This window comes from Eublepharis macularius, chromosome 13 (assembly GCF_028583425.1).
Source record: "Eublepharis macularius isolate TG4126 chromosome 13, MPM_Emac_v1.0, whole genome shotgun sequence".
NCBI lineage: Eukaryota > Metazoa > Chordata > Lepidosauria > Squamata > Eublepharidae > Eublepharis > Eublepharis macularius.
In genome coordinates, this window is record NC_072802.1 from 20,403,378 (window position 1) to 20,417,898 (window position 14,521).

Genomic DNA, 14,521 nt, shown 5'->3' on the forward strand with positions numbered 1-14,521 from the left:
TCCACACAGCATTGCAAAACTAAGCAAGCCTGGTCCCTGCCCCTCCAGACCTCTGTTCTCTGTCACACAGTGTACCCCTCTTGGGGTTTGCAAGATGACCTCAGAACTGGAGAGGGGACGGAGTTTACTGCACCTTGTTCCTCCTCCTCTCCCCCTGCATGACCCACTCACTGCTTGGGAAGCACCCAGGTTCACTTCCCTGGACTTCAGCTCTGCTTTTCATGAGGTTTGAATGACAAGACACATGCCCCATCAACTCTTCCTGTGAGAATAACCAATATCAGGGAAGAGGGAGGACATAGACAGCTAAAGCACCAGGCTGGAATTGGCTGTTTGTTCTAGTAGCTGGCTATAAAGGGCCGGTGCCATGGCAGTGACAGGCTTTGAATGGCCCAAATTGTGGTGACAGGGCTTTTCAGGGGCCCAGGTAAGCTGAGGTTGTGGGGCTTGTTGACAGGGCTGTGCAGCCCTCTTCCTCTCAGGAGGGGGTAGGTTGGAGTCCAGGGGGATTCCCATCTCAGGGGACAGTCTGAATTCTGTATTGTGCCAAGATTCTTTTTGTATAGTGTTCTAGTGATGTGCACGTGGACTCATGCACTTTGGAAAACATTGCAAAAAAAAAAGAGGAATCTTTATTGCTGTATATGTGCACATTAATAGAACAGTGAAAGAAAACAAGTGAGCATACTAAATCCTGCAGCAAGCTGCACATGTATAGCACAGTACAAAATTCTGGATTTTTTAAAATGGAAGCATGGGAAAATTCCTAAGTGAATGACTCCACTTTAGAAACCAAAAGAGCAGGCAAATTCAGAAGTCCAAAATCCAAGAAGAACTGTGGGTAAGGAGAGTTTCAGAAGCATTCCTATTAGGCGTGTGCAGGGACAGAAGGATTCGGTTTTCCTGCTTCGAAATTTCTGAAGCAGGAAAAAGAATAGGAAATAAGCAATTTCCGAAGCAGCATGCTCCATGAAGATTTGGAGCACACCAAAACTGCCCACCCCACCACTTATTTCACACGATGGGAGGGGGATGAGGGGGTTTCTTCTTCCCCCTCCCATTGGGTGAAATAAGCAGTGGGGGGGCTTCTCACGCTTCAACTGGCTTGCAGGGGGGATTTCCCACGTAGGCTAGCTGAAGTTTAAAGAGCCCTTTCCATGCCACTTAGCCCTTTAAACGTCAGCTGGCCAGCAGGGGGGATCACCCGCCAGTCAGCTGGAGCTGGCCACAGGGTTTGAAAGCACCCCAAAACTTCCCAAAGTGACCCAAATCATTTCAGGAACCTTTGATTTGACATTTCCAAATAGGGGCCTGACTCGGAAATCCCAAATTGGGATTTACAAATTGGGTCCAATTTGGGTATTTATCCCCAATCAGAAACCCGAATTGTGCACCCCTAATCTCTACACACATCCTGAAAGCTTTAGCTGTCAGATTTGGGCAACATCAGATCCTCTGTGTGCAGAAGTGAGAAGGTGCCGAGTGATGCTTTTTGTTCTGCCAAACAATGAACTTGTGTTGACATTTTAATATATTGCACCTCTTGCTGGTGCTGTGCAGACAGGTTGCTCAGAGCAGACAAGTGAAGGAGAGAGAGCTGTAAACAACCTGCAGTCTCCTGGGTCATAGATAAGACAATGGAAGAAAATATCAAAGGGAAGGAGAAGGAAGGGAAAATGAAATAATTGATGCAATATTGCTTTGCATGGAAATCGTGTTCCAGAGATGATGTCCTTTATTGATGGGATGTTTCCCTTTTTTAGCACATTATTTATCTGATCATTTCCCAGGAGGTATTTGTTGAACAGAAAGAAAAACTTTGAAGGGAAGAGTAAATCGAGTGAGAGTCTGTTCAGATACGGAAGAATTCCATTAGTGTTAGAGCTACTGGAGAGAGTTGCAGGTCAGACATTATTATTGTTTTTATTTATATTCCACTTTTCTCTCTGATCGTGAACCATAGCAACTTTTCAAATGGTTTTCCCCTCCTCCACTTAATCCTCACAACAATAACACTGTGAAAGTAGGTTAGGCTGAGAGGCTGGTGGGCTTCCGCAGGAGATTCAAACCTAGTCATCCCAGGTCCTATTCTGACACACTAACCACTATGCTTCATCAGCCCTCCATGTGAGTTCTGTCTTTCTTAGATTTGCTTTGTGAATGTCTGATCTTGTGATGGCTAAATGGAACCTCCATATTCAGAGGCAATGTTTCTTCAAATGTTAGTCGAGCCAACATCTTTGTGACCTACTTGAAGTCCTTTTAGGAATTTGTGGATGGCCATTGTGTAGAACACAATAGATAAGAAGGACCTTTGGTCTGATTCGGCAAGGATGATATTATCGTGCACGTGGTGCTGGTAACTTCAACTGAATGTATGAACTGATACTATGGAAAAATATTCCAGTGGAGGCCCCTTTGTGTATTTTGAGATTTCTGTCTGCCATCTTTGTTCAAGGGATGAATGGATTTTCCACAATGTATGTCCGGGGTCTGAGTCCCAGCCCCCAGACTTGCCAGGAGGGAGCAGTGGCAGGCACCCGGGAGGCAGCGGCCCTACCACCCCAGCCAGCAACCAGGTCCAGAACCTGCCCACTCCAGGGGGAAGGGGCAAAAGGCCAAAGCCTCAGAGGGCTGGAGGGAGCAGGGAGAGACCAGCCAGTCCCATCCTCCAGGGGGAAGAGAGGGGGCTAAGCAGGCCAGAGGAAAAGGGCCAAGGCAGGGGGAATAGGGACCCAGCAGCAGCCCAAACAGAGCCCTTACCAGCCAAGGAGGAGAAGCAGCCACTACAGCCCAGAGCCACACCCCGGCTAGAGGACAGCAGCCTGGCTCAGGAGTTGCTAGGAGCCAAGCCCCTCCAGGTGGAGCTGCCACAGGCATTCTGGGGGAGGAGAGGGGTAGCCCCGCCCAGCATCAATGAGCAGGCAGCCCAGAAGCTGGCCAGGGCAATTCCTCACGATCAAGGCCAGGGAAGCTCAGCAGCACAGAAGCCGGCTGAGGCATCTCCTCGCGAGCAAGGCCAGGGAAGCTCAGCAGCACAGAAGCTGGCTGGGGCAGCTCCTTGTGAGCAAGGCCAAGGAGACCTCAGCTGGGGATGGCTCACACTCAACCCCACCCTGCCAGCAAGGCAAGGAAGGCAAGGAAGCCTAGAAGGGATTAGTGATAGGAGGGAAACACCTGAGGGCACAGCTGGGCCAAGTCTGGAGAGGGAACAAGCCTGGAAGGAGGGCGGGGTGGAGAAAGGAAACCCTATAAAGTGTGGCTGGGAAGAGCTCTGAGGTGGTGGGTGTGAGTAAGGAGTGATGGCATGGAGTGAGAGCAGAGCAGTGTGGGAGTGGTGGCTTGGAGGAGATGATGGAGGATGCAGGGGGTAAGCAGGCCAGGTTGAGCAGGCCAGCGAGTAGACTGAGAGGGAGCCAGGGTGATGTATACCGCCCCTCCTTCCACAGAGCAGGGTCCTGCAGCATCCCTGGTGCCCCTCTGATGTCAGGGCCAGCCCAGCCAGCGCCCCGCCCAGCAGCGGCAGCAACAAGCCCTGACAATGTATTCTTCCTTCTCACCCAGTTGTGGACTGCCCTGACGTCTCCTACTCCAGAATGTCCAGATTGACTTGGAGATATTTTGAAATTAATTTCAGAATCAGAGCATGTACTGTTTGCTGTAGTTTTTGTTCCTTCTTACCCCATTAGGACACATATGCATAATGACAAGAGCCATATTCACATGTTATAGTGAACATGCATACCTCTTCCCTGTATATGTATACATCTATTTACAAAAGAGAGCCACTGAGTGTCCACTTTAAAAATGAAACCAGGGACCAGTACCAGGTTTAAATCACACATTCAGCTGTACATGTGAAGAATGTAATGTGGAGTATCATTCAACGTTCATATAAAGAAAAACTCAAATGTACACTTTTTATTTTATTATTCAGTTTCTAGCCTGCCCTCCCCACAAATGCGCATACATGAATTGTATGTGCATTTGTAACCTCTTTTGTATGGGTTCTGTGGGGCTAATTTAGGAAGCAAACTTTCACACACATATAAGTTAAGAAAATAAACTTTTTTTCCAAACCTTTTAACAATTAGTACAATACATCTATTTTTCTTTTCTTTAACTAAACTCATAAGTGCAACCATACAGAAACTTTCAGCCAACCATGTCTTTGAAAAGGTAAACAGTTCAACTTGAGGGATCCCACCAAGTCCTTTGCCACAATCCTTCCAATTTGAAGCAACTGGAACCCAGGTTTCTGTCCTCTTCTTGGGGAATTACATCTCTGCAAGAACAATACAATCCCAGTAATAACACCATCCAAGCACAACACACACGCAACACCACTTTTAGTCATATTGTTCACATACAACAGTTCTGATTCTCTTATTCAAGGTGATAACAGCACATTTATTACTATCAAGCTCCTCAGCCACCAGCTTCTTCTTCAGCTGCCCAGCTCTAGCAACTGACTCTACTCTACTGGGCTAAACCAACTAGCTCATAGGGATTACACATTCCCTGTAACTTGTGAACAGGACTAAGGTGTGATGGCATCAAGATGCTTTTCATTCAGTATTCTAGTACCTGTGTCAGGTCATTCAGTTTATAACATGATAAATATGACTGAACTATCTGAGATTCTTTGTATGCAAAGTTTTGTGCTTCTGGAGAGATATAAACAGGGCTTTTTTTTCAGCAGGAACATGGTGGAACGGAGTTCTGGCACCTCTTAAAAATGGATACATGGCTGGTGGCCCCACCCCCTGATCTCCAGACAGAGGGGAGTTTAGATTGCCCTCCGTGCCGCTCCAGTGTCACGGAGGGCAATCTAAACTCCCCTCTGTCTGGAGATCAGGGGGCAGGGCCACCGGCCATGTGACCATTTTCACCTAGGGCAATTTAAACTTTAAAAAACTCCCCCCTTGTTCCAGCTGACCCAAAGTGACGTCATTGAGTCACTTGAGTTCCAGCACTGAGTTCTACCACCTCTTTTCCCAGAAAAAAACCCTGGATATAAAAGTATAAGATATGCATGTACTAGTAGTGTCATCAATATCTATGATACGTCCCAGGCAAATTTCACATATTCATCATAGCTGCAGATAAGTGTCCACATAAAGCAACAGGAAAACACTTGTTGCACAAGATGTTATGTTATGTTTCAAAGGAGAAGAAGCATAATATCTGTGTCTATTGTTTAAAAGAGAAAGGAATTGAATTCACTAGGTTTAAGCGTTGGAATTGGGAAATCATGTCCCATAAAACAACTTCTTCCTTCAATTCCTGAACTATTTTTTTTTTATTTAAGGGAAGAAGTTTGCTTATATATCTGCTATTTTTTTAAAGAAAATGTACCTCTGTTAAAAGCGTAACAAAGAAAAGGTACAAGATGAACTCCTTCTAAATTTGAAATGCAGCATAATGAAGCCAGATCTGCGCTTTGGAATGGGGGACCGATGCATAATTATGCCAAAATGTGAAGTAACATGTGGAATAACAAACCAGACTAACCTGCCCTTTTGAAAATGGCATATCTTCTATTGTGCATAAGCATTCTGGACATGCCATATTACTGTTCAGTGAGGCAGAAATATCTGTCGGGATAATTGGGAAGGTTTTGCATATTCCTAACATGTATTGCATCAGTTGGTGTGAAGGACGCCCACATGTATGGCTTTTCTTTATAAATAGTAAGCAATAGCTAGGAAAGGATTGAGTATTTTTAAAGAGAAAAGCGTGTATTTAATTCTTTTCAAAAAATTTGTGGCACTTATATCTTTCCTTTCTATTTTAGAAAAAGAAGATTTTAGGGGCAGCAGCTTACAAACATACCAGTAAAACATTGCTAAGCTTTTTTTAAAAAATCAAACAGGAGCATAAATTCCATCAGAAGAATTTAATTTCAATTCCAAAAAGGTGGAAAGAATTGCTGATAAAATTCAAGGAAAGAGGAGGACAGAGTAGGCCTGGAGCCTCCACAATAATATGACAGCACCGGATAGAACTCTGTAGGGCAGGAGTTTTTCAACATGCCCCCACAGGGAAGCTCCGTTAACAATAGCAACCCACCTGACCTCAACACCACTAACATCTGAAGAAGGACCTCCAAAAATCTTAATTTCAGGGCAGGTTCATAAGAGATTATGGTTGCCATCCTCCAGGTGCTGGCTGGAGATCGCCTGGAATTATAATTGATGTCCACATGACAGAAATCAGTGCCCCTGAGAAAATGGATGCTTGGAGGATAGACTCTATGGCATTCTGCTGAGCCCCCCCCCTTCCCTAAACCCCACCCTTTCCAGGCTCCACCCCCAGAATCTCCAGGAATTTCCAAACCCAAAGCTGGCAACCCTAAGTGAATAAACATCTGTTCTTTTTGTGACTGCCATAACATTCCCACGTTTGGGTGTCCGCACTTGGTACCTTTGTACATTAAGTTCTATACAGTTGGGTGACCACAACGAAACACAGACAGAGGGAAATAAATGCTTTGGAAATTCCAGGTCTCATACAGACCTATTCAGGATGAACTTGAGCAGGCTCATTTCCCCAACTGCGTTTGAATTTTTCCCATCGAACGATGCTCAGCGACTCCAACACCCCATGCCTCCTGAATCATATTCATCCATTGTTAAGCTAGTTGGCGGGTGGAGGGGGTAGAATATTTTGGTTAATTTACAAAGTTATATTTTTGGCTTACCTGGGAAGTCCCCTAAGACTGTAGAGACCCCCTATTTTGTCTGTATGTGGCCCTGTTTGCTGCATAAGCCATTCGTGGTACTATTCGATATAATGATACATAGTCTAGGGATTTAGATTACTCCCCCACTTCAGCATTTAACTGATTATAGCAAAGTTCATAGTCATAACACACCAAGATAAATAAAACCTAATTGCTCTCATCATATGCAGCAAGATTGTAATCAGAGTTGTGGGCGGGAGAGAAAACCTGGCCTCTTCAAAGCATGTGATGACATTCTGAATTAACAGCATCTTATTTAACAGGCGGAAGAGTCAGTGAAGATGTGTCACAAATCAGTAAACAGCAAGCTCCATTTATCCATCTGCAGATCTGCACTCTGAAATCTTTGTTGCTTCAGATGTGTGTGTGCTCATGCACAGAGAGAGAGAGAGAGAGAGAGAGAGAGAATTTTCTTTTTTCCAAAACAGTAAAATTGCGGAAATGAGCTACTGGTCTGGAAAGAAAAGGGGAAAGAACCTCTTGATTGCATTCAGCCTTTCCCAGCTTTGGGTTTATTTTGGGAGCTGGAAGTTCAGCCAGTGTCTAATGTTTCAGAAAATAACTTGAGTTTCTAAAACAAACAGGCCAGGAAACCAGAGCCAGGCTGGCATTTGCAAAGGGTTTTTTTGTTGTTGTTGTTGTTATTATTATTACGGCTGTATATTTCAGATGGGAGTTGACTCATGATCTAGAGGGTAGTTTTATGTGTGCACCGACGATGATGCAGACTGACAGGGTCAAAAAGATGATCCTATGTAGGCAGTTTTTCAGATCTCCTTCTGTCTTAATGGTTCTGTTCCTACAGCTACTTCTGCTTTTCTCAGTAGAAAATGGAGGCGTGGAAGTACATGATCAGCGTGCAGCATCCGAGCAAATTTGAAAGGTTTTATGAATAAAATATAATGTCTAAGTCTGGGATTCAAAGAGTTTTAGATGCTTTTCCCCTTGAGACATTTGTTGCGCAAAACTCGCGTGAGAAAACGCGATATTTCGCCTTTTCCGCGCGACGACGCGCAACGTTTCGGGAGGCAGAGGGCCGTCTGGAATCGGCCTTAAGGGTGCTCCACTGAGACAAACCCTTCCTAGATACTGGGCAGGCGTTATAGTTATGAGCTATAACCCTGTCCCTGGCACTGAAGGGGAGACTCCTCTCTACCCACTTCCTTGGCCCTCTATAATTCCCAGATCTCTTGAGTCTAAGTAGGAGTTAGTGCTGGTCTTCCCCTCTTTAGTCCTAGGACTAAAAGTGCTTCACAAACATTATTTCCTCTCACAGAGGATTCTCTGGCTGGCCCTCTCTGGTCCAAAGGCAGGCTCCCACTCCCTTTCACTCTCTTGTTTACTCTCCCACTCCAACTGACAGCTTCCCCAACATTCCATCCCCAACTGCCATTTCAGGCTAGCCACAATTTGGGGGCGGGGGGGGAGGAAACATGTCAATCATAGCTGACTGGAAATCTCAGCATCTGAAGCTGAGTCCGTCACAACATCACTTCCAGACATACAGGAAGTGACATCAGCATGTCACCAGAGATTTGGTGACATTGTCAGGAAGGGCCTGCACTGCCAGTAAGTACCCCCTGGTTTCACACCATATCCCGCCCCCCATTAGCCAGCCGGGCAATGGTGGGAAGTGCCATCTGGGAGTGAGGCATCCTCCCAGTGGAGTATGGCAAGTGGAGCGCAAGTGAACAGGGAGGAATACATGCGAGTCTGTTCACTTGCCATTCTAGTGTAATTCGTCACTTGTAGCTTGGCCCTTAGCCTTCTTCTTAAGCTTTAGTTGAACCAAAACTTTTACTATAACACACAGCTCTGTGTCATGGAATTCCTTATGTCTTGGGGAAATGGGGTGGCAGTGTCGTATGCAGTGTAGGAGGAAGTAGAACCTCCGTCTTGCCCCACTGGGCCATAGCAGAAACCCAGGTATAAAGACATTTTACTAATTGGAAGATGTCTTCCATGGAATTGGCTTGAGATTGGGAAGATGGCTCTCCATCTTGAGCAAGTTTTTTTCACCCCCTCAAAGGTAGGTCAGAGATGATACATTCTCGTTCTCATCATGAGCCATTTGTCTGATGAAAGGGCGATCCGAACATGTGGACTTTGGGCTCCTTCCTTTTTTTAGGTTTCCACAATTCCAGCAGATTCTGGAAATTGCATGCGCCAATTGTTAACAGCACCAGATTGCTGTTTTTTCTACCAGTTTAACATGCACTGTACCTTTCAAGCATAAACTAACTCTTCTTTTAATGAGTTCCAAAATTTTAATTGGTTTGCTTTTGCACTTTTTCCAGGTGATCTGAGACCAGTTTCTATGCCAACAGAGTACAGCTGGATAGGAGAATCAAAAGAGCCAAATATGTACAAGAGGGGCAGCCGAGGTGAGCGCTTTTGCGAGCACACAAAAGCAAGAGTTTATCCAAACTCTTTTTCCTTCCCTCCCAAATGTCTCAACGCATCTCTTAAGCAGAAGCCTTGAAATTCTGAGGCAATGTAAGGATCTATCAAACATGCTCATCTGAAAATGTTGCAAATCTAGCTCAGTGGCTGGACATCTGCTTTGCATGCAGAAGATCTTATATTCAGTCCCCAGTTAGAAGAATCAGGTAGTACCAGATATGAAAGGCCCTGGAGAACATCTGCTAATTGGAGCACATTTGTCAATAGACAAATGGCCTGACTTAGGATAAGGCAGCTTTGAGTGTTCAAAATTCAAATTCAAATAATGCAGCACTTCTTGAAATGCATTGAAGTTTTGGAGGGTCTATTCAGTAGGCAAAAAGCAAGGAGCTGTTGTTCTCATGTCCCCAAGGAAAGAAGCAAAGTAATGTGCATTTTATAGTTATGCTGTACAGACCAGCAATCTCCGAGTAGGTATGCCAAGGAACTACTTATCTTTAAGAGCCTGTTTGTTTGTTTGTTTGGGAGAATAGGCCCTCTGGATCCATAGGCAGCAAAGATTTGGTTGAATGTAGTTGTGTTTCATTTCTCATATGCCTTTGCAAAACATCAGGACTAGTGCCTCCCACTTGAATAAACCGTTGCAACTCATGGGATCTCTTGTAAATGTCATACGGCAATATTCAGAAGAACCTGCTTGAGATTTCTCCTTTTATTGTTCTCATAAGCGTGCTTAAGCTTGAGTTCTTATCAGCACTGGAGTGAAGATTGGTTATCTTCGTTTTCTTCCCTCCCTCCCTTCCAGATTCTGAAAATTCCCTCCTGCGGTATCTGAGTGATGACAAGATCTTGGTGATCCAGGAAGAGCCTTTGACTCAGAAAGATAACAAGAGGGATACTGGCCGCAGGTCAAGAAAAAAGGGCAAGAACAGCGGGAGTCCCAATTACCCCATTAGCCCTTCCATGTTGACCTCATCTGTGAGCGTACGCCTTGAACCTGGACAGCAAGAGGTCTTGAATTTCTCCTTAGCTGAGAGCAACACTGTGCCACTTTATCACGTAAGTCCCTTAAGTTCACTTGATGTTTTGTTTTGTTTTCAGCGGCAGCTACTGAAATTAGCAAAAACCAGAATACTGAGGTTAAATGTCACGGGAGTATCTGTGTTAGTCTGTTATAACAAACAATGGCAGAATGTTGCTCAAAGACTAATGCTCTTTTTTCCCCAGTGGCTTTCATGGGTGTAGCCCACGGCATTTGATGCTGAAGACAGGTCATGCATCTGATAAAGTCTAGGGAAACTTAGGCCACAATGAATGAGACAGCCTTTGTGATGCTATAGGCCTCCTTTCTTACTACAAGGTTGCATCCTGCAGTTTATTGCAAGCATGCACAACTTGTGAACATCCAACTGGATGCAACTCACATCTACCCATTGTGTTTATTTCTGGGTTTGCTACCTAGTCAGGACTCGGAGTACAAATATGACAGCAGGGGCAGGGGAAGTGAAACACCTCCGCAGGCTTGTTGGATCATAGTATTTTACAAATGCCAGGTCAAATGTGGAAAGCTCTTGAGAAACTTCTTTAGTCTAATAAAGTCCATGATACCTCTTCAAAAGAATATGATACTCCTGCAAGTTGCAAGGCGAGATTCCTAAAAGACACACCGGACATTCCTTTGTATCAAATTGTAAGGGAACCGTTCCTTCAAGTCGCCATCCCTATAAAAGGGATGCTCTTTTAATGTACTCAGATTGAAAGAGCATCTAGGGGAAGGGCTATAGCTGAGCGGTAGAGTGTTTTGCATGCAGAAGGTCCCAGGCTGAATCTCTGGCAACTTCAGTTTAAAGCTTTCTGGGCCAAAATGGATATGCTGCTTGAAGATTTGTGAATGGATCTACCAAAGCAGTAAATAGCATCTGTAAAGAGAGTATTCAGATTGGGGTCAAGGTGAGGGGACTTCCTTTCCCTGAAGCTGCTACTTGCCCCACTGGGGAAAACATGAAGCAACATACAGGCAACGAAACAGTAAGGTAAATAATGGTTGTTGTGGGTTTTCCGGGCTGTATTGCCGTGGTCTTGGCATTGTAGTTCCTGACGTTTCGCCAGCAGCTGTGGCTGGCATCTTCAGAGGTGTAGCACCAAAAGACAGAGATCTCTCAGTGTCACAGTGACACTGTGACACCTGTGACACTGAGAGATCTCTGTCTTTTGGTGCTACACCTCTGAAGATGCCAGCCACAGCTGCTGGCGAAACGTCAGGAACTACAATGCCAAGACCACGGCAATACAGCCCGGAAAACCCACAACAACCATCGTTCTCCGGCCGTGAAAGCCTTCAACAATACAGTAAGGTAAATAGCTACATTTGAAGTAGGAAAAATAGTGGAGATAAAAGTAAAGGTGCAAAGGCTCAGAAAAAAACTCATAAAACTAGATGGGGGGCGGGCAGGATTTTTTTTTTACCCCCAAGGATTTCTTTTCAATTTTTCCAATGGAAAATTTGAGGACCACAGGGGAAAAAATCCTATGAATTTTGGGGGGAGGGGTGAATGAAATGCTTTTAAAAGCAAGGTTTTGCTCACTCAAAAGGTACAGCATGAAATCTGAGGACCTTTCCAATGGATAATTTGGGGAATACTGAATTTGGCATGAGTGAAATATGGTAAAATACCATAGTGTGTGCAACAGTTTGCCACTCTCTCGCACTTCAGCATTTAGTATATTTTTCCATTTTGCTTGTAGAAAAACTTAAATTTTATAAATATGCCAATTAATATAATTTTATATGCTAAGTTATAAATGATGTGATTTCTGTGATTAATGCAGGTGCAGTTGGCTTGATAGGAAAGAAAGTATTGCATACATTTAAATTAATGAGTTTTTTCCAGGGGGGGACTTTTTTTGGAAATTTTACATTTCTAGAGGAAAACATTTTTTAAAAAACTCCACAGATGTTGCAGGCCCAACCTAAACTGAAATCCCTCACAACTGCTATTTACCGTTAAAATGCCTGGAAGGATCCATTCACAGATTTCTCAGTTTCTTGTCTAGTTTGGCCCTTGGTTATCAGAGGCTGGGAAAGACCCTTCTAGGCGACCTTAGCACCAATTAGAGTGAATATGGAGCTTGATGGAACAATGTTCTGACTTGTTTAAGGGAGCTTCTGCTTCACTGGAACGTCATTGGGGTGTTTGCAATAGACCACTGAAAATCTCTAACAGTGTTGGGCATCTTCCTTTATCCTTGGGTGCTCTGTGACAATCTTTCAGAGTCAGGGAAAAAACTCTGAAAATAGATTTATACAAATGCAATGCCAAGAGTGAACACTCTTTCTCTCAGTCAATCTGTCAAGACACTGAGGCAGTCGTATCATTGAAAGAGCATCAGGGAAAGCAGAGCAGCGGTTCCAACCTCATCATTGCAATTTACAAGTTTGATTTAACTGCTCCAAAGGTGTCACAAATCTTTGAAGCCTCAGCATTGAATGTATACAGCGCAGATCTTTTGGGAGAAAAGTCGATGGCTTTCAGTGGGCCTTGTGATAATGAAGCAGCCTACAGAGGCAGGGGGAAAACATGCCCAGAAAATGAGCTTGTAAGTTATTCTAGGCTTACCAGTATTGAGTTGTATTATTGCATGCCAGGTCCCAAACACCTTTTTTTTAAGAAGAGATGTCAATAAATTTTAGTTATGGGGACAGATTTCCTCCTTGAAGTTGGTAGTTGTCCTTCTTATATAATCCTCCCCTTTAGAACTAGTACATTATTACTTTTTACCTTATGCAAGTATTAATAAAACTATTGATGATATGCAGGGCTTTCTTTCAGCTGGAACACGGTGGAACAGAGATCTGGCACCTCTTGAAAATGGTCACATGGCCAGTGGCCCCGCCCCCTGATCTCCAGACAGAGGGGAGTTTAGATTGCCCTCCACACCGCTGAGTGGTGCAGAGGGCAATCTAAACTCCCCTCTGTCTGGAGATCAGGGGGCAGGGCCACTGGCCATGTGACCATTTTTGCCGAGAGCAATTTAAACTTTAAAAAACTCCCCCATTGTTCCAGCTGAACCAAAGTGATGCCATTGTACGGTCCTGAGTTCCACCACCTCTTTTCCCAGGAAAAAAGCCCTGATGATATGGTAGCTTGAGGGAAGATGGTATCAAAAGCCTGGAAATGACAGGCCAGCATCTGCCACTATAGCCAGGATTCTGCTCTTGATACACCATAATTATGATTTTTTTACTGGCTCAGTCCATTGGCTCGTCTAGCTCAGTGCTGTCTACTCTGATGGCAGCAGCTTTCCTGGATCACTAAAAGATCAAGATCCTTTAATTGGAGATCTGGAGAATCGAACCTGGGATCTTCTGTATGAGATGCATATGCTTGCCTGCTGAGGCACAGCCCCTCCCCTCTCTAGAATATGGGCAGTTTAGCCAGTGCAGTTAGAGTCCTTCTGCCTGCATTCTTCCTCTGTGACAATACAGCAACTCAGCGAATCAAATAGTAACTGTTCCAAAAACCTGAAGAAAGGCAATACAATATGGATTTTTAAAATATATTCATAACGTTATGTAGATACATATTTCTAATTTTGAAATATCTAAACTCTGATACTCCCACCTGTTTCTCCACTTTTCTGTTCTGTTCTCTTGAAGTTCGCCACTGAATGTGTTCAGCACTTGGGCATTCTTTCTATCATCGCTTGCGTGCAAAAATTCCTTCTCATGAAGCTGTTCATGTTTATAGCCCTTGAGACATAATTAAGTTGTTATGCATTGGAATTTAGCTTTGTTATACTTCATTAGTCTCAGTAAACAAAAGTCATTTAGTTTAGACCTTCATATCTTGCATGAATATGCAACTGGAAATGATGGAATTTTTTGCTTGGATGTTGGCTTCAGTGTGTGGTGGGTAGAACACAACTACTTTGGTATAATTGTCACATTTCTATTTCATTTTTAATTCCCTTTTGTTCATTACTATTTGAGTACTAGTGTTATCACTCCTGTTATTATCTATAAAAAGCTTTTTGTTCTAATGCTATATTCAAATTATTGTGCACCGAATGAAACAATGTACATTACAGGGAAGGGGATTGTACCCAGTGTGAGTGGAGCATCACTGGCAGAAGTAAATTTCTCCCTCCCTCCATGCTTCCAGGAATCAATGACCCCTGAGAGGACCGCGAGGGGGCAGGATACGGGAATCTGCATCGAGAACAGTAATCACAAAAAACCTCCTCTTCTTTACTGTTAAAAGTGGCCTCCGCCAGTGTGCAACATGCTCAGGAACTACCGCAATCAAAATGATAATAGTCATTCCAAAACAAGCTAAACTCTCTTCTTATCTGATCTCTGAATCTCCCCAAAAA

At 44.1% G+C, this 14,521-nt stretch overlaps 1 protein-coding gene across 1 annotated transcript in view; it reads left to right on the forward strand.

Annotated features, from left to right (window-relative positions):
• The window catches only part of LOC129341262 (connector enhancer of kinase suppressor of ras 2-like), a 531,721-nt gene that overhangs the window by 376,600 nt on the left and 140,600 nt on the right, over positions 1–14,521 (forward strand). The window contains exons 12-13 of the mRNA XM_054996377.1: positions 9,043–9,129; positions 9,954–10,207. Of these exons, the coding sequence (XP_054852352.1) occupies positions 9,043–9,129; positions 9,954–10,207 (341 nt within the window). The remainder of the gene's footprint in view (positions 1–9,042; positions 9,130–9,953; positions 10,208–14,521) is intronic.